This window comes from Oryctolagus cuniculus, chromosome 14 (assembly GCF_051225735.1).
Source record: "Oryctolagus cuniculus isolate XC-2025 breed Fujian yellow rabbit chromosome 14, ASM5122573v1, whole genome shotgun sequence".
Classification (NCBI taxonomy): Eukaryota; Metazoa; Chordata; class Mammalia; order Lagomorpha; family Leporidae; genus Oryctolagus; species Oryctolagus cuniculus.
The window spans coordinates 17,677,368-17,697,251 of record NC_142880.1 but is presented as its reverse complement, the minus strand read 5'-3'; the positions used below and the strand labels follow the sequence as shown (position 1 = coordinate 17,697,251).

General features: G+C 43.1%; 1 protein-coding gene across 19 annotated transcripts in view; it reads left to right on the top strand.

Annotated features, from left to right (window-relative positions):
- Nucleotides 1–19,884, top strand: part of MCTP1 (multiple C2 and transmembrane domain containing 1) — a 767,919-nt gene that overhangs the window by 369,809 nt on the left and 378,226 nt on the right. For 5 of the 19 annotated variants that reach the window (XM_089313028.1, XM_089313027.1, XM_089313025.1 and 2 more), the window contains exons 1-2: nucleotides 1,377–1,599; nucleotides 12,848–12,957. The exons of 9 other annotated variants lie outside the window; for them this stretch is intronic. In XM_089313028.1, coding sequence (XP_089169154.1) covers nucleotides 12,907–12,957 — 51 coding nt within the window. In that variant the 5' untranslated portion in view covers nucleotides 1,377–1,599; nucleotides 12,848–12,906. Of the gene's footprint in view, nucleotides 1–1,374; nucleotides 1,600–12,847; nucleotides 12,958–19,884 lie in introns of those variants that run through there. 5 more of the 19 variants (XM_070056469.2, XM_070056468.2, XM_051853983.3 and 2 more) reach the window with 2 other exon arrangements.

The following is a 19,884-nucleotide window of genomic DNA, read 5'->3' as shown; positions in this document are numbered from 1 at the left end:
TAATAAATAAATCATTTTTTAAAAGCTAAGTTTAGGGAGCAGGTATTTAGCCTACACTTAAGAGGCCCCTGTCTAATATTGGCGTGCCTACATCCTATTCCTGGCTCAGGCTACTGATTCCAGTTTCCTACTACTGTAGACCATGGGAGGCAGCAGTGATGGCCCAAGTAATTGAGTTCCTGATACTCACGTGGGAGACCTGGCTCCTCTCTTTGACCTGGCCTAGCCCTGCCTATTTTGGACATCTGGGACGTGAACTGGCATTCAAATGCGAGTGTTTCCACTCTCACTCTTTGTCTCCACTATCCATTGAATATTAAAAAAAATAAAAAAGATAACTGTGTTTGGTGCAAATTGAACAGCATGCATCGTGTTTTCATAATATGTTTTCCACAAACATGTTTCTATTTCTTAGTTCTGTTCTTGGTAGCTTCGGTCTATTTGCTGTTATTAACATGTGTTTTTCATCTGTTTTTCCTCTTCCTGAAGGTGATTGCAACTGAATTTTTGTGGTAGATGTCTCTCCAGGGATCTAAGTCTGAAATAGGTACTGACTGAAATGTATGTAGTAGGTCTCCTCTGAGGAGCTCAGTCCTCATGTGTACTGACTGAGATGTCCAAATATAAAAATTCAGCGTGTGATCAAACTTAACAGAGCTCAGAATTCAGGGGTAATGGCTGGTAGAGAAAGCACAGAACACTGACACATTGCTTAGAGGAGCTACATCATTAGTCATGTTCCCTTAGAAATGAGCACAAAACAGGTAAAGGAAGACTGAGTTCGGGGGGTGGGCAGAGCTAGCAACCCAAGGTCATGGCAGCAAAGGGCAGGATTTCTGTGGGGAGCTACAGCAGATCACGGAGATCTAGTGCCACCCTCTCCGTAGTGCAGGAGGTTCTGTCGTGCTGTAAAAGTCGCCCCTGTTTGCATGTTGAGACAGAGTTTTATTCTACACATTGTTTTGGTACTGGTGGTAATGTTCCTGGCTTCGGCGTGCCTCTTTTTGATATGTCTGTCAGGGTGCTGGCAAGTTCACCCACTTTTAATAACATTAAATTAATTCACTGCAGAGAGCAAGCAGAATTTGTGTGTGTGTGTGTGTGTGCGCGCGCGCGCGCATGCAGTGTTATTCTCATTTTTCATCGTGGCTTGTGTCATAGGAGATTGACTGCTAAGCAGATGCGTGTTAGATGTAGCAGGTGCAAGGTTAAATATTAGCCTGTGAGCCTTTGAGGACCCCCAGATGTGATGTTTGTTATGCAACCTGTACTAACAGTTTCGTGAAGAGAACTCTTCCCCTACTGGTGTGAGAGTTGAGTCATATCCTGTGAATCTGAAGCAAGGGTATTTAAACATCACGGGTTCTCTTCCTTTCATTCTAACTTGCTGCAGTTCAGAGCAGCAAGTGCTCTGTGCAGGAGGCTGTTGCTCTGGCTTGGAGGTGAGCAGCTTCTCTTGCTGGTGTTCAGTGAAGGCAGCCAAGTCTGGAGATGCAGTTCTCTCCCTGGAGTGAAAGATGTTTGGTTCATTTCTAACCAACTATGCTAGATAGCTGTAAGCTGAAAAGTGCCTGCAATTTGCCACTTATTTGTCAGAAGGTAAGTACCATATTTTTGGTTTACTCATTGGACTGTGAAGCCTTAAATGATTGTAGCAGTTTTAGTCTGTCATTGTGCCACAGAAAATGTCTTCTCACAAGGGACTGGAGATGGCATTTGAGAATCTAATGCAAGTACTTTTGAAGTTACAGGACAATCCATTTGTGAGATACTCACTTTAAAGATCATATTCCTTTTAGAATAGGTGTTCATGAAATATATAGTGCCTGAGGAAGGGAAACATTGTAGAAGCTTTAGACTGGTTTAGTTTTAGATTATTTTTAAAAGAGTTAAATACTACCAGGGTCTCAATTACTCTTCTTTTTGCTACTCTGTGATCTTGGTAAAATGTGAAATATATATAATATTTTTATGATTGTGCTTGAAGGTTGTCCTGAATAATTCTAGATCAGTGATTATATTTCTCCATCGAAATGAAAGGTGGTCTTCGTAGAAAGTTTACAGTGGAGAAGTAGTGGAAGTCTTTTGTCTTTTAGTAGTTGCCTTTCCGTTTAAGTGAAAGGCTACCGGATTTATAAACTCCTGCCTGATGTGTTTGTTTTGAAATGCGTATGAGTTTGTTTTTCACAGCCTACCTGCTCAGCTGCTGTTGGAGACATTCATTTATAAATTGCGTGAATAGGAATAAATCGGGTGGCAGAGAGTGAAAGAGAGGTTTATTTCTCAAATTCTTTAAAGCCCACGATTGACCTTTGTCTGGCAGGACTCTCAAGTACCTGCTAAAAAATCTGTCCTGACCCAGTAAGAGAAGGACCTCATCAAACAAGGATTTCGGAGTAGATCTTCTATTTCTCAAATGAATTCAAAGGGAATAAGTGAGAGTGACAGGCTGAATGGGAGAGCCTGCTACTGTCACTCACACCTGGTGGTTGCTGCTTGCCTTGCGTGTGTCTGACGCTTGGGATTCCTGGTCAAGCCAGAACCAGAGACGCTGGAGATGGACAGCTAACGTCTTTGTCTCCTTCTGTCTTTTTCCATGACTGTATCTACCGCCTCACCTTGGCATATAAGCAAAACCTGAAAAACCTACAAAAATAAGTATTTTGTGACTTATCTATCAGTAATGCAGGAAACACTGCTATTCATTTTGGTCAGAGTTGATTTGGTATAGCTTATTTCAATCTAATTGAAATGTGAATTTGGGGGAAAAAATTCTTTAGGCTTGCTGCCAGAAGGTTGGAATGAAAGATGGGTGTATTGTCTCGGCTTTTTATTGATGAAAGAAGTCAAATTGAATCAGAGTTGAAGGTGGTGTGCAGTGTCATATATCAGAGACACTCATATTTAAGGCCTTTGAATTCCTTTGGGGTAGAAAGGGCTGATTTGATCTTGAGATCAGTGAATCTGTAAGATATTAATGAATTAGGTTTTTTAAATATGTCTAATAACAATTAGTATTGTGCATGCTTTGTCTCTTCCTAGTTGGTTTCTGTTACGCTTAGGAGTTGTTTCATTTCTGTTCAGTATTATACTCACTACAAAACTGAAAGTTTCTAACACAGACATGGAAATCACTTTTCATTAGATAGATATTCAATCATGAGTGTTTTTTCCAAAGTCAGAAGGTTAATGAGCTGGTGGAAGGAAAGTAGGTTTCCTCTTCTTCGGCGAGGAAATTAAAATGATTTCAACTTGCAAACTTGTCTGAAGGTGGTACTGCAGATTAGAAGAGGGAGTCTGAAAAAATGACTTAGCACTATTAGAGCCCTTGGGACCTTGAAGAGTGAAAATGCACATATCCCAAAAGATTATGATAAGAGATGAGATCAGTAGGACATCCAGCGCTAGATTATGTGTCACACTGTCCTTTCTTCCCTGGGCAGGAGAGAGCTGTTCTGGTTAGGCAGGTATCCTGCTTGAGGGTTTTTCCTTATGCTGTATTTCAGTTATTAAATTCTGATACAAAGAATAGAAGAGAATCCACCTACATGAAGACAGTGCATGAATTATTGTACTTGCGTTGTTTAGGTCTTTATTATGGATTCTATTGACCGTGCATGCGTACTGTTGGTGGGAATGTCAAGTCAGGATGAGAAAGTGTCACCAATCAGGTTTTATACCTTGCCGTGTTTCAAATGTGGGCTTTATCTGTGACATTGTACAAACACCTGGGGATATCGTCCGATTTGGTTATTGGGGATCTTGTTTCTCCTCTGGCCTCTCTGTTGCTCTCTCCTTCTGTCATTTTCCTGGGTCTTTGCACTTCCAGAAGGGGCGTGGGTCCTGGGCAGGTGGCACTGGGAAGGAGGACAGAGTAGAGGAGTGAGCCAGCTTGGGCAGTTTGTCCATTTCTCCCTCTCTCAGTGGTTTTATGAGGCAAGGTGTTAGAAAGAGGCTCACTTTGATGGCTGACCTGATCTTTTAGACAACTTGTAGATTTCAGTTAGCAAGAATTCCTTGACTTGTAGGATAAGCAACAACAGAATTAATTGGGACCGATTTTTCAGACCTTAGTTAACTGACAGGATTGTTGCAAAAATGAAACAAAATCACATCTCTTGCTGTGAGGCATTGACTGTAAAGTGCTAGACATACTTGTTTTGTATCTTCCTAAAGTCAAGGATATGAGAGACATCAGAAATACTGTATACATCAGGAATGTCTGTATATTTCTTTGTAGGAGCATGGTCTCATTTTTCTTCTCTCTCTGAACTCTTCTTATTCGTTCTGAATTTATATACAAATGTTTTGCAATGATAAATTCTGAACATAAAGCCCCAAATTGTACCTAAGCCCCAGTGCTCTTTGAAATTTCAATTGTTTATGGTTTGAAGAAACACAATCTGACTCAGATGTTTACTGAGTGACCACTACATGCTCTCCATGAGCTAAAATCAGCCTGTGATGTCTCTGTTGGGTGCTGCATAATCAGAAATACGTGGCATGACATTTTTCTTTTTTTCTGAGATGTTTCTCTTGTAAGTAAGGCCCTGAGGCGATTGTGAAGACGAACCAGAGCAGAGGAAGAAATTGTGCAGGGAGTGCTCATCCTGATTCCCGAAAACTAACTCTTCTTAGAGGGTGCTTTAGTTGCTATTGTCTTGAGTGAATCCTGCTGGTACCCAAAGCGGTCATCTGGTCACCTCGTTGGGGAAAATGAGGACTAGCGATTGCCCGCAGCTAACTCCTAAAATGAGTTCTGAAGAGCAAATGACGCAATTGATGTGAGGATGCTTTGTAAGCTCCCGAGAACCCTCACGTGATTACCACATAGTAAGATGTGCACAACTCTGTGTTTATTTAGATGCTGTCTCAAGCCATTTCCCAAAGAAGGGTTAGGAAAGGTACCTCATTTCACTCAGCAGGTGTGTGAGTAAATGATCCAGACCTGGGTCTTTTTGCTGAGTCAGCTAGAAATTGATCCGAAGACTAGTTGTTTCTCTAGTGTGCTTACCATCTAGATGTTTCTTTCGGTAATAATTAATATTTTCTAAATGTGGATGAACATCCTTCTAGGAAGTTCTATACCTTAGGAAATGTTCTGCAGGGCCTCCTCTGCAGGCTCTGTGCTCCAAAGCCTTCTCTGTTTGGGCTCATTTGGTAGAGCATGGTTGTGTGGAATGATTACCAAAATTTAACATCTGACTTTTGCAATGTCTTAGTGACTGCTCCAGTTGCCGAGCTCCAAGTCCTTGCTCTGGGGAACTGAGCCAGAAAGTAAACATGCTTAATGGATTGGGGTGGATTTTATAGCTCTGAAAGTTGTAGGTGCTGTGGCAGATTGCTTTATTACATTTATTGAGAGTGGTTGGCAGAAAGACATTCTCCAAAAGCTTGTAGAAAGATATTAGGAAAATTTGAACAACTAGTGAACTTCCAACTGCTCTGTTAGAATGGATCTGGCTCTTTTATACTACAGAATTATATAATGAGGATAATGAAAAGGGGGAGGGGGGGGTGTTCACAATTATAGAAATGAATATGTCCTACCATACCAATGAACCCAGTGGATTTAAAGTGAAAATTATACTTGAAAACCTCTTCCCACTAACATTAGAAGACAGACTAATTAAAAGTTCCCTTGTATTGGTGGTATTAATAAAGGTTACTCCTTAGTCATAAGAATTCAAAACATGATCACTCTTTCTTTTAATAAAACATACTGCTCATAATGCTCATAATGAAAAAGTGTGTGCTGTATGCATATCCTGTTCTTCAACTTAGGGCTTCAAGAGATAAATGGAATTTATCATTATTCTATCTTATGATAAATCCTAGTCATGCTTTATAATACAATTCCTACTTAATTAAATGTCAAGAACTATATGAATGTGCTATACTACCCCCAAGGAGATAGGGGAAAACAGGTGGAATAAACAGGTATGGATATTAAAAAACATTCTGCTAATTACAAATGAGAGGGAATAGGATGTGGCCTACTGGACAGAGCTCTGGACTGTAGGAGTACCGTGGAGGAATTCCTACTTCTGTGCCATGCTGTGCTGGATATAACAGTGCAGCCCTTGCCTTCTTTCGAGTTCATTTTACTATCTCAAAACTTGCTGCAGCACTTGCATAGAGCAGTGTGTGTGTCCGTAGGTGTGGGGTAAGTGTGGAGCGGTGACCCTGCAGAGATCAGCACGGGTGAAGAAGCGCTGTGGGCTCCATGGAAGAGCCCATGAGCTGTGTCATTGTTCCGAGGTTTATAATGAGTAAGTCCTTGAGATAAGTCCAAGGAAGAAAGCTTTGGAAATGATCTGTTAGGTTTTAATTACATCTTAATTTAGGAGAAATACTCCAATTAGTCACTTGGTCTCCCTTTACTTGAGTCATTTCACCAGTGGGATGGGATTAGTAATATCTCTTCATGGCAATTTACAGCAAACCCAGATATAAAGAATCAAGTTCCAAATCCCTCACTGTGTTTCTGAGATGAACATCGTAATCATGTCTAGTATGTGACTCAGGCTGTATAATGACTTTTTGTGAACTGTCCGTTTCTTTTCATCAATATTATGAGAACTGAGCTCTATTACTATTGATATTCCACTTTATAGTGGAATAGAAGGAGAAACTGAAGTATCAATAAAGCAAATGCCTTATGCTTGACATCACTCAAATAGCCATAGTCACAAAAATGACGAGAATTGAACCTAGGCTGTCAGGCTTCATGGCCGAAATGCTTACCTACATTATCTTCTGCCTCTGGTTAGAATTCCTTGATCTTGATGAGTGCAAACAACTCCAGGAAGAGCTACAGATTTGTTTAATGTTATCATAATTAATCATTTGGATGTCTCCAACATTCTTGTTCTTGGTTAGACTCAGGCCTTTGTAAGTTGGAAATATATTGAAGACACTATATTGAATCTTTTAAAAAACTAAACATTTAAAAAAATGAAAATCTTAGAAGTATACTGAAGGCAGATGGGACGAGTATTAGTGTAACATGTATCTGGAATGAGGAAGTGAAGAGTTCTCCTGGATGATTCTAATTTTTGGTAATGTAAAAATTTCTGTTTCTCTTTCCCAAGGTAGAGGGTTAGACAGACTTTTCAAGGTACACAGTCATCAGTGTAGTCCCCGAAAAGGTTGTGGGAAGTTTTGTGGTTTCAGAGGAGACTTATGTTGTGTCTACTTTTCTCTGTGTACTCTGGAAACATTTCCTGATGAAAGTCATTATTTAGGCAAAGGAGCACATTGAACAATGGTAAAATGGAAAAATTCAGGTCCATTATGCAACTAGGTCCAATTTTTTGTCTGCTGTCCCCAGAGATTCCATTAATTATGCTTGGAATTTTTTGGTAAGTTTTCAGATGTTCATGTTTCTTCAGATTCTTGTGAACAAGATCTTGCTTCACAGTGCTATGAACCATTAGGTAATACAGTGCCTGATACACAACAGACCTTCAGCAATGCTCCCTCCCAAATTAGCTTAAGACAGATGGGTGGATAGATGCATGGAGGAAGGCAGGCATGGATGGATGGATGGATGGATGGATAGATGGGAAGGTAGGTAGGTGGGTGGCTGGTGAGGATAAACTGGGGCTTTCCCAGATCTGTTCTGAGTCATGGCTTCTGTATCTGACACTGGATTGAAAATAGACAGCCACTGAGCATATGGGCTCAGGGGAGTGATGTGAGATGAGAAAGACTTTTCTCAGTTCATCTCATATTTTATTGTCTGGTAGCTCTCAACATGAAATGGACATAGGTATGAGTCAATTCTTGCCATAAGTCTTTCCAACCACTTATTAGAGTTTTAAAAAATTATGAATTCTAATTGCTTCCCTTCCTTGATTCAAAAACTAGATAGTAAGATTAGAAGGACAAAGTAAATTTGAATACTTCAATTAATGGTAACTTGTCAAAGTTTGACTATTCTGTTATTGGGAAAACATAACCAAAAAAAGGAAAAAATAATTGATGCCAAATATCAAAGAAAAAAGGCATTTGTTTAAATCATTGTTCAATGCTTGTTTACAAAATTGTATATTTCTTGCAGTCTTGGAATGGAAGCCCTTTTTTTCTCGCAAAATTTTGTTAGAGATTCAAACTAAATCTGGGAATCAAAACTTATTTGGCATCATCAGTCAGCTGTGAATGCTAGTTTCCAAAATGAGCATGGTGACTAAGGGCTGGAGTTAGGAAATTTTTCAGATTTTGGAGGGGTATTAAGATGGTTATTGTTTCAGGTTTTCTAAGGAGAGCAGGGCACAGAGATTTTCCTTGTAAGGATACTTGACATAGCACCACTAAATAGGGCCAAAATATGTCCAAGTTGTAGACAATGGAAACAACTCTATTAGGAAAATTACACGTTTGGCCCTGACTCAAAGCCATCATCATTAAAAACAAAAAGAAGAAAGAAGAAAAGACCACAAGTGGCACAAAACCCTTCTCACGGGTTCCCAAAGTCCATGAATTATTTTAGGGTAAGAGTCCCTTTTTTTTTTTTTTTTGCTTTTTCATTTCAGTGATTGCTGTGAATCTTGAAATCAATTCTGAAAAAATTATTTCTAGATTTGTAGACCTGGAAAATTTTTGCTCAGCCCATGCCTTGGAATTTGAGACATATTCATGCTTGAAATGATTGAACGAATGAATGAATGAATTGTGGCAAACCTGTCCTTTGGACATGTAAATAGCTGCAAAGAATTAACAGACCAGTCATAACAGTGCCTTATCCACTGTTTTAAATCATTGATGAATTGCTCAGGATATTAATACTTCAAAGTTTTTTGAATGATGCGTTGTAATTCTAGAAGTACTTAGTTTACCCTGAGGAGGTCATTGATACTGACAGTAGTCACTTTTAAGAGAGAAAATGTGAAGAGTTCTTGCTTCAGTTTTCCAGGGGAAGAAAACAGAGAAATTCTTCCTGTGAAGATACTTAGACATAATTAAACCGGGTCACAAGACATCCAAGTTTTAGACAATAGAATCAAGTCTACTTGAAAAAATGGACTTCTCCCTGGATCCCACATGGCAGATACTTTAGAAATGGCAGTTCCCATTTGAATGTTATTTTAAATCAGGCATTCATATCAATTGTTTAGAAAATCAGCCAAGGGCTGAAAACTATATTTACAGCATTCATATACTTTTCTCCTTATATCTTGATCTCTTCCTCATTGCGTGTGTTATTTTTGCAAGTTTTCATGAAACGTTATTATGTTTTATTACTTGAAAGTGTTATAAGCAGAGCTTAAAAAGAAAGTTAATGGAAGACCAAATGAGTTTTATCTGAAATGTTCATTCAATAAGTCAGTAGTTCCAACTGTTGTACCAGCTGTAAAATTTTTGTGATCTCTCTTCTTTACATGAATATTTTATAAATCTTATTCTCAAATTTTGAAACTAAAACTTGCCTAGAGGTCAGCTAGCTCTGCTCTCTCTATTAGGAAGGAAAAAGTTAAATGGCTTTTTCAAGATTTACGCAGCCGGCTCCCAACACAGCCCAGCTGAGCTTGGGGCTCCTGCACCTCTTTACCACACCAGTCAGTGAGGACATCATTATTTGGTTGATATTCACATGGTGTGTTAGACTTTTGCTCCCTATTGAGATGTTAATTATGAACAGTGTAAGTCATTTCAAGCTTGGCCTAAATTCCTTTTGGGCACTAAAAAAATATAATTTTTGACATTTTTGAGGAAAGATGAATTTTAACCTTGAATGCTGTATAGAACCTTTTTCTCAGACCTGAAGGTTTTCCTTTATTTTACTCCATTGGCATCACAGATGCACCTGTAATCCCACATGTAGGTCTACATAGAACTGTTCATGTGCATCAAAGACTGGTTATGCTTTTTCATACCCTCCATATTTCCTTATCCTAAAAATCAGTGTAACCTGAAACTTACTGAATATGCAAACTATTGTATTAGTGGGCAACGTGCACCTGTCCAAGTCATTGAGCCACACAGATGGCACTGCTTACTAAACCATGTTTTGTAAGTTATAACTGTACTTTTGTAAAAAAAAAAAAATTTTTTTTTTGCCAGGCAGAGTGGACAGTGAGAGAGAGACAGAGAGAAAGGTCTTCCTTTGCCGTTGGTTCACCCTCCAATGGCCACTGCAGCCGGCACACCGCGCAGATCCAGAGGCAGGAGCCAGGTGCTTCTCCTGGTCTCCCATGCGGGTGCAGAGCCCAAGCACTTGGGCTATCCTCCAATGCACTCCCTGGCCACAGCAGAGAGCTGGCCTGGAAGAGGAGCAACAGGGACAGAATCCGGCGCCCTGACCGGGACTAGAACCCGGTGTGCTGGTGCCACAGATGGAGGATTAGCCTGTTGAGCCGCGGTGCTGGCCAAGTTATAACTGTACTTTTGTAAAAAAAAAATAATAATAATAATTAAAACACTGGAAGGTGCTACCTGCTGCCTCTATTATTGAGTCTTTTGGAAGCTGGCAGCCAAACCTAGACAGCAGCGCTTGGCTGTGTACAGCACTCTGACTGGCCAGGGGGTGGCGCTAAGGAGCTTGGCCTTCATCATGCGAGCTGGATTTTTTACTGCCTGGAGCAGCAACACAGTCACCAGGGAATCTTGTTCGGACCAGGTGTCCCCAGGCCTATGCTTGGGAAATTCTGATTCATGAGGTCATGGGTGTAGCTCAAGAACATAAATTTCAAGAAAAGCACTCAGGCGATTCTAATGTGCACTCCCAGCTGGAAGAATCTGGGGCAACAAGGAAGGATTTCAAGGAGGTGTTGATGATGCAGACAGCTGGCAGGACACACAGACAGGTGGGCCTGAATGCCTGCTCACTCGTCACTCTTGCCTTTGCACCTACGGCACCCATGACCGCACTGGGTATGCTCCTACCTCATAGCCCCGTCTTCCTCCATCACTTGGGGAACGCCTCTGAGTATGGAGTAGCCATTGGGAAAGACACGGGTGCACATGAGATCTTTGTAGAAGAACTCACAGAAAGCAGCACACCCTGAGTCTAGCCTGGGCTGTCCATTACCACTCCATGCTTAGTGTGGATGACATGGAGGGAGGGCAGTGTTGGGTGAAGGTAGCCGCACAAGGCAGCAGTGAGTGGGTGCCCTCAGCCCTGAGCCAAAGACTCCCCACCTGTCTCTAGCAGCAGAGAGACATTGTGCTCTGAGACTGGAACAAGAGAAACTAATAGATAAAGAAGCTGGGATCTGCCAGCCAAAGAATAGTTTTGGCCAATGCACTGTGGTGGTTGGTCCTTCATCTGCCTGAGGCTGAGAGAGAATGAGTATGAACTCCTGGAAAGCAGGAGGGTCAGTCAGACAGGGCAGCTGTGCAGGTGACAGGAGACCCTGTGAGTTCCTGTGACCGTGGTAGGGTGAGCACTTGACAATGAGCAGAGGGGCCTGGAGGCCCAGACTGGAGAACACCTCTGCACACATCTGGGGAAGACAGCTGATGAGCGGAGTCCAGACTTGGAGCTGGAAGACATGGGTTCAAGTGCAGAGCCCATCACAGACTGTGCAACTTTGCAAACATTATTTGACTTCTCTGGGTTTCCAGTTCTTCCTCCTATATTGAGAATAAAAATACATTCCTTGGCACTAGCGCCAGTAATTCTGGATGCAGAGTATCCCGCAGGCCCCCTTGTACTGTCGGTATTCCCTCCAAATCAATGAATCAAGGCAAAGCCCTTTTCTTGTTACCACAATTCAGGCAGACGCTGGTCTGCAGTCCGTGGAGCCATCAATTCATGTGAGACAGTCTTGGACAAAAATCGAAAAAAAGCTCATACTATGCTAAGCATGAATTTGACAAGTAGAGTGATGTATTGGACTCTTGTTTACAAGCTCTTGTTTATCCTTGTGTTTCCTCAGCCTTATGTAATGTGTTTTGTTCAGTGTTGATCCATCTAGGGTTGAGAGGGGAAGACTTAACGTACTGCAGAACTGACAGAATGCTTCTTGATTCTGATTTTACTGCAACAGAAGAGCCGGCTTGCCAAGCTCTCTTCTGGAGGGAAGGACAGGGCACATTGGTTACTCCAGAACACAAATAAAATACCCTTATCATCCTCAGTAAGCAGCTGACCCTCCAGTGTCCCGCCCACCCCGAACAAGGAAACTGTAATGAACGGTCTCCCGTTAGATTTTCTGGGGAGTCTAATAGTTAAGAAACTTATATAGAGGCTGGCGCCACGGCTCAATAGGTTAGTCCTCTGTCTGCGGCGCCGGCACTCCAGGTTCCAGTCCCGGTTGGGGCGCTGGATTCTGTCCCGGTCACTCCTCTTCCTGTCCAGCTCTCTGCTGTGGCCTGGGAAGGCAGTGGAGGATGGCCCAAGTGCTTGGGCCCTGCACCTGCATGGGAGACCAGGAGAAGCACCTGGCTCCTGGCTTCGGATCAGCGCTGCGTGCCGGCCACAGTGCCCTAGCAACAGTGGGCATTGAGGGGTGAACCAACAGAAAAGGAAGACCTTTCTCTCTGTCTTTCTCTCTCACTGTCCACTCTGCCTGTCAAAAAAAAAAAAAAGAAAAGGAAAGAAACCAAACCTGTGTAGGAATTAAGCGTAGTTACTCTAAAGGCAGACTTGATTTCCCCATGCATCTGTCACACTTTCTAGTGGTTTTCCTGAATGGAAGTTCTAGAAATGAGGACCAATAAATTGAATTTCACATGCACATATTTCTACCTAATCTGTTTTCTTGGAAGCTCAGCAGATAATTAAAATATATTATGCGCTTCTATTATAAGACTGCCGGGCTTTAATTAAAATTTAATCGGAGTTAAATTTTATTGGAGACAAGCTCATTTATGTAGCTACAGTTGCCTTTCTGGTCTTTAGGTGTGTGTGCAGTAGCATTTCCAGAGTGACACGTGGAGCCCTCGAGGGTCTCTGTGCTCATGTGCCATGCGCTGGTTCTTCAAGGCATCCCTATCCATGCATTCAAGAAGGTAAGCAGATGTTTGGAGAGCTCATGTGTCAAACTACAGGGACGCCTAGTAGGTGGACAAAATGGACATAACATGTACTAACAAGGAAGTTAATCACTCAAGAATATCAAATCATAAACTATACTGAGTGGCATTGAATAAGGTAGAAGATGATATAGAAAAAGATAGGGCAGTTAATTTAGATGATAAATGCTGAGATAATGACTTTGAAACAGGCCAAAGAGATATAGAGCAGATTTTGGTTTTCCTGTTGTTTGAAAGTTCAGGAAGACTAGGGGAAAATGTATGGGGGGCTTTCAAAAACTTATGGAAAATGCATATTACGGGGGGAGGCTGCATATTCATTTAAAAAAAAAACCTAACAGTGAATATTTAGTTTCATTTTTTCCATGAACCTTTTGAGTATTCTCGTATGCACAGTACCCAGCGCAGTGTGTGGCGCTGCAGGTATCCAAACTTCAGCTCCACGCTGGCTCCCAGGCAGTGAATATTGAGCCAGACCATGTCCATGTCTGTGTGTGCTGCCTCTGCCCTGGGAAGTTGCTCAGCACTGCCTGGACCCCACCATTACCCACAAGGCCTTGGCCGTGTGCGAGGCAGGGTCATGAGGACAAACTCACGGGTGGACCTGGTGGGTGACATCTATGCCCAGGGCAGCTGAGGACCCACCTAGCCCACAGCCTTTCAGCCAGGCCCCACGTTGAGCATGCTGCAAGTGTGACTTCCTGCCCAGACCTGCCTTGTTCAAGAATTCTGAGCAGAGGTGGGCACCCATTCTCTCCCTGGGATCCAGTCCGTTTGGCTCAGCTAAGACTCCCGGCTTCCTTTTCTTTGGATTTTGTTCTCCTGGTACCCAGATGTGGGGAGCAACTCGGACTAGACTAAGTTACTGGAATTAAGACTTATTCTGTGCATCTGCTCTCCCACAATATGGCGCTGGGAGAGGAGGAAACAGCTTCTACACAGCTGCCTCCAGTTCAACCAACAAGCTGCAGGACCTGCTCCTGATTGGAGGAGAGCAGCATACTCAGCGTGTGGGTAGCAGAGTTGGGATTGGCGGAAGAGGACTATAAAGGAGGAGAGAGACAATATGCACCAGGAACATCTAAGGGGAACATCTATCTGAAGGAACACCTGTGCAGCCCCCGAGAGAGCCGGCCGGTGGTGTGCCGCTCCCCCGAGGAAGTGGGGAAAGTGGCAGGGGGAACCGCCCTTCCACGGAAGTGGAAGGGTCGGTAGCCAACCCGGGAAGAACCAGCAGCAAACCCGGGGAGGGCCGAGCAGACAAAAGAACAGCGCAGGGTCCTGTGTCGTTCCTCCACGAAGACGGGGAGCAACATAATGGTGCCGTGACTCGGATATGAAGCCTAGGCAGGGTTTAGTGTCGTTCCTCCATGAAGAGGGGGAGCGACACCCAGACTCATGGTACTTCCTCAATCTAGGACATTTTTGTCCTCCTAGTGAGAGATGTCACTTCTGATCCCTCCTCCCTTAACCACCCTGCCAGGCCAGGCCCCTCCATGCGCTCCCTAGTGAGGATCAAAGTGAGCTTCATCTGCTGCCTTTTACTCTGGGATTCCTATTTGTGTTCTCCCTCTTAGGGGGATGGAATTAATGCTGGATGTATCAGCAAATCACATACCAGGACTGCCTTTACAGCCCTCTCTCCCACCGGCCAGTGTGCCTGTGATGACCCTGCATTGCACAAAGCCAAAGCCTAGGGGTGATGGGTGAGGTCCTGGAGTGTTGTTCCCTGGGCCAGGCAGTGCAGGGCAATGTGCAAAGACAGAGGAGATAGGAGCAACGCTTGGGTTGGCATCAGCTGGACCGGTGCTTTCTAGGAGGAATGGGGCCATCACAGAGAGTAAGTTCTGCATGAGTTGGGGTTGAATAGTCGTAAAAGGATTGAGAATAACCGTAAAGGAGCTAAAGTTACTGCAGATGCTCAGCACTTCGGAGGTCCCTAAATGTACCCCCCATCTGCATTGTAGAATTGGGGGCCCCTTGACACAGGAGAAGAGAATTAGAGGAGACTGCAGCAGGTGTGGCCATCAAGAGCCACCAAAGGGCTGGTGGCGCTCAGGCAGCAGAGTCGGTGCCCTGCTGGTCACGTTGCTCCAGTATCTGCTTCCCTGCCTCAGCAGGGGAGGCGAGCAAGGCTCCGAGCAGCACCATAGCAGGGGTGGGCTGGGACGCAGCCCTGGAGCCTGTTCAGGGACATGGCTTTGGGAAGATGTATAGGAGAACTCTGATCCCGTAGCAAAGTACTTTTTTTTTTTTTTGACAGAGTGGACAGTGAGAGAGAGAGACAGAGAGAAAGGTCTTCCTTTGCCGTTGGTTCACCCTCCAATGGCCGCCGCGGTCGGCACACCGCGCTGATCCGATGGCAGGAGCCAGGTGCTTCTCCTGGTCTCCCATGGGGTGCAGGGCCCAAGCACTTGGGCCATCCTCCACTGCACTCCCTGGCCACAGCAGAGAGCTGGCCTGGAAGAGGGGCAACCGGGACAGAATCCGGCGCCCCGACCGGGACTAGAACCCGGTGTGCTGGCGCCGCAAGGCGGAGGATTAGCCTAGTGAGCCGTGGCGCCGGCTAGCAAAGTACTTTTGATGTGGGTGTGAAAATGACAACTCCACAATGAGAAGCAGGAAGAAGCTTCTCTCCTCTCTTCTTGGTTTCTAGTTTGTGGTTTGCAGGCTGCTAAGAGTACTTCCGGAGAGGGGGTGGTCATTGGTTATTCTGTCCTAAGTATCCTCTAGCAAGGAGGCCGCAAAGGCCGGGAGCACGCAGAGTGTGCTTTGAGAAGGCTGCCTTTGGTGACCTGTGTGTGATTTTTTTTTATTTTCAGATACAGATAAGCATAGCAGATTCTGTCCTTGTAGGAATGTCACTTAGCCTGGGTCATCAAAATGTGGGATGTCTCAAGGGCAAGTGCTTGGCACAGCTGATGAGACACTGGTTGGGATGCCCATATCCCACACCAGATGGCCTGGGTTCGAGTACCTGCTCTGGGTACTGACTCCAGCTTCCTGCTGATGTACATGCTGGGAGGCAGCAGGAGCTGGCTCAAGTACTTGGGTCCCTGCCACCCACACGGGAGACCTGGATGGAGTTCCTGACTCTCAGCTTCTCTTTGACCCATCCCCAGCTGTTTTGTAGGCATTTGGCAAGTGAATCAGCAGATGGAAGCTCGCTCTCTCGCTCCCTCTCTCTCTAAATTTGACTCTGTCCTTGCCTCTTAGATAAATAAAACAAATGAAAAAGTTTTTTTAGTGTAGCATGTTTCTGTATATGAGGGTATTTCAAAAGGTTCCTGGGAAATGAAATTCACAGAAAAGTATATCTTTATGGAAAAAAATCTTGATATCCATGCAGTTTTTATAATACACAGTTGCATGAAATATGTGTATTCTATCAAATATGTATTTGATGTGAAACTTTTTTGCATCAATATAAACTCTTTGAATTCCATTTTCCATGAACCCTTTGAAGTACTCTCCTGTTAGTCTGTCCAAGCAAAATGACTCCACCAGGGCAATGGGTATTGCCGTCTGCAAAATAAGGCGTGCACAGAAGATTGTATGTGGACTTTAGCATTCTTGTATTGCCAATATCGGTCATAACTGTTTGCATTCAGTGACCTGTCAGTAAGATGGCAGAGTTCTTGCACGGATACCCACAATCCCACACCCCCTGGTTTCTGAGCAGTCAGTGGGCGATGAGTAAAGTGGAGCACATCTGAGAGAAAATGGGTGACTATACAAAAGACAAGCGCATTTCTTTGGCTGTCAGAATTAGCGATGAAAATTAAGACTGAGAACATCTGTTTTAATTATGTATGTAGCACAGGCTGTTCTGTTGTTTCAGTTTCTTTCTGGGAAAAAGAAAAAAAGAAGAGAAAAGATACCGGCTGGTCTCTTGCAGTCTTGCCCTAGAGCAAAGTCTGATTTGCTTTTTGTTATAAAAATCTGCTGTTGATATTGAATCATGTCCTTGTGGGCATTTTTTATGTAGAATTTTTCTAATTCCTTTTGGAGACTCTGTGTAATAGAACTGGCAAATACAGGCAAAGGGTAGTAAGCATCAATTGCAAAATAGAAATGATGACCAAAATGCATGAGCTGTGTGTTGAATTGGGCATAAAAACTTTATTTATTGCCGGCACCGCGGCTCAATAGGCTAATCCTCTGCCTAGCGGCACCGGCAAACCGGGTTCTAGTCCCGGTCGGGGTGCCTGATTCTGTCCCGGTTGCTCCTCTTCCAGGCCAGCTCTCTGCTGTGGCCCAGGAGTGCAGTGGAGGATGGCCCAGGTGCTTGGGCCCTGCACCCCATGGGAGACCAGGAGAAGCACCTGGCTCCTGCCTTCGAATCAGCGCGGTGTGCCGGTTGCAGCACGCCAGCCGTGGCGGCCATTGGAGGGTGAACCCACAGCAAAGGAAGACCTTTCTCTCTGTCTCTCTCTCTCACTATCCACTCTGCCTGTCAAAAAAAAAAAAAAAAAAAAAAAACAAACAAACAAACAAAAAAAAAAAAAAAAAACAAAACTTTATTTATTTTTATTTATTTGACCCAGTCATGAAAACCACAATAATGCCAAGTGATACTACCAAGAAAGCGACCAGGAACAGCAAAGAAAGTCGAAGCAAAGTAGATAGAAAGTAGATGCTGGCCCACCAGGCAGGTGTAGCCTTGAAATGTCTCCCACTCACCAGATGCCCCAGCGTGCTGGACCCTGTGCAAAATGAACCACACAGACAGCTGCAAGGGCTCTTCACATCTGCCATCTGCCACCGAGGGCGGGTAGATGTCAGACAGCCCTGCTGGCATTTTTTGTTTTCTTTCATTTGCCTTGTAAAAGTAACTGTGGCCAAATTCCTACATATAAAGTCCCGTAGAATTAAATGCTGCTTTTCTCCTTCTTTAACATTCTGCTCTCTTGTTCCTGCCTTACCAAAGGAATCCACCAAACATTTCTCTGCCTTAAGAAACTTCCAGCCACATGTGCCTCAGTTCTGTTCCGCTCTATATTCTGTACATATGCTTGTATCCTCCCTGTGAGGGGGGGGTCTTCAAAATGTGCATGGAAAATGCATATTAGGAGACATGATGCAGGGACTTTAAAAAACTGCACCCAAATAAATGTATCTTCCAGTTCATTTTAATTTTTTATGCTTTTTAGTTATTCATTTATAGAAGAGAGATTTCATGAATTTCACAGATCTGGTCCCAGGAGTGTAATACTTTCCTCTCGCCTTCCTTCCCTCTCTTCTTCTGTTTTTCCTCTTGTTTTCATTTGCTGTGACAACACACTTTGAATTTACTTTCTAGTTACAGGTTCAATGCTCCTCTCTGAAAGAGCTCACAAGTAAAAGCGAGACAGATCACTGTTCTGCATGGGTGTACACAAGGGTTATAGACAGCTATCAAATCACAAACTGTCAGTTTAACTTGATACATATTTTTTGTACTCTATATTTAGCTACAACCAATCAGAGAAAACATGATATTTCTGCTTTGGGATCTGGCTTATTTCAGTAAGCATAATTCCATTTTTCCAGACTGTAAAAAAAAAAAAAAAAAAAAAAACAACTATTTTTGAGAGGCAGGGAAAGACAGGGAAAGATCTGCCATCCACTGGTTCATTTCCCAAGTACCTGCAAGGCTGTAGAGCCAGGAGACCAAACAGGGAGCCAGGAACTCAACCCAGGTGTCCTGCATGGGTGACAGAACCTAGTCGTTGACGTCATCACCATTACTCCCAGGGTCTGTTAATACCGGAGACTGGAGTCAGGAGCCAGGAGCCAGAGCCCAGCATCAAACCTGAGCACTCAAGATGAGTTAACTTAGACTCAGGCATTTTAACTGCTGTGTTAGTCCTGGACCAAATGACCAGCCCTGCGCAAGCTTTTGAAGGACCCTAGTACAGAGAAGATATATGAATATGTAGACAGAATATATCTGTTAAATTCCTGCCAAATAGCGTCTTTATTATAACTTGCTTGAAGTAGGATAGCAGTGAATTTAATAGAACATTTGGTTCCTTATCCCTTCCAAAAAAGAAGACCTGGGACGGTCATTTGGCACCGCAGTTAAGACATTGCTTGGGATGCCCACATCCCATATTGGAATCTTAGCTTTGAGTGTCAGCTCCGCTTCAGGTTCCAGCCTCCTGCTAATGCACACCTTACGAGACAGGGGATGGCTCAAGTAGCTGGGTCCTGACACCCACATGGGAGACTCGGATTGAGTTCCCAGGTCATGATTTTGCTCTGACTTAGCCCTGGGTATTGCAGGCATTTCGGGATTTGAACCAGAAGATGGAGGAGCTCTCTCTCTCTGTCTGTCTGTCTCTCTCTCTCTGTCTTTGTTTCTCTCTACCTCTCTCTTTGTCCTTCAAATAAAATGAAAATTTTAAAAAGCTTAGACCTTATTGAAAGATCAAATTAATTCAATGATTTCTTTTTCTAAATTTAGATTAGGAAAGAGAATGAAGTTTGTCCTAACAAAATATATGTTTAAAATATAACCAAATATATTCTGTAGGTTAATAGCACTGTTTCTGTGTAACATTTTTAGTTTTCATCAAATGAGTATTTTAATATATTATTTGTAAACACTTTTAGATTTACATAGAAGCAGTTTATGGATTTCTCCATAGAAACAGTTTATGAATACAGCCAATTTTATTTCTTCCTGTCTAAATCATGTATTTTGTATTCCATTTCCATCCTCACTTTGGTCAGGATGTCTAGAAAAATGAATTGAAGTGATGGCAGTGGGTATCCTTTCTTTTTCTCAGTCTCAAGTGGAAAGATTATAATATTTTACCATAAAATATGATATTTGTTCATTGCTTTATTAGATCAAGAGAGTTCTCCTCTATCCTTGGCTTATTAGGATCTATTTAATTAATGGATATTGAATTTTAT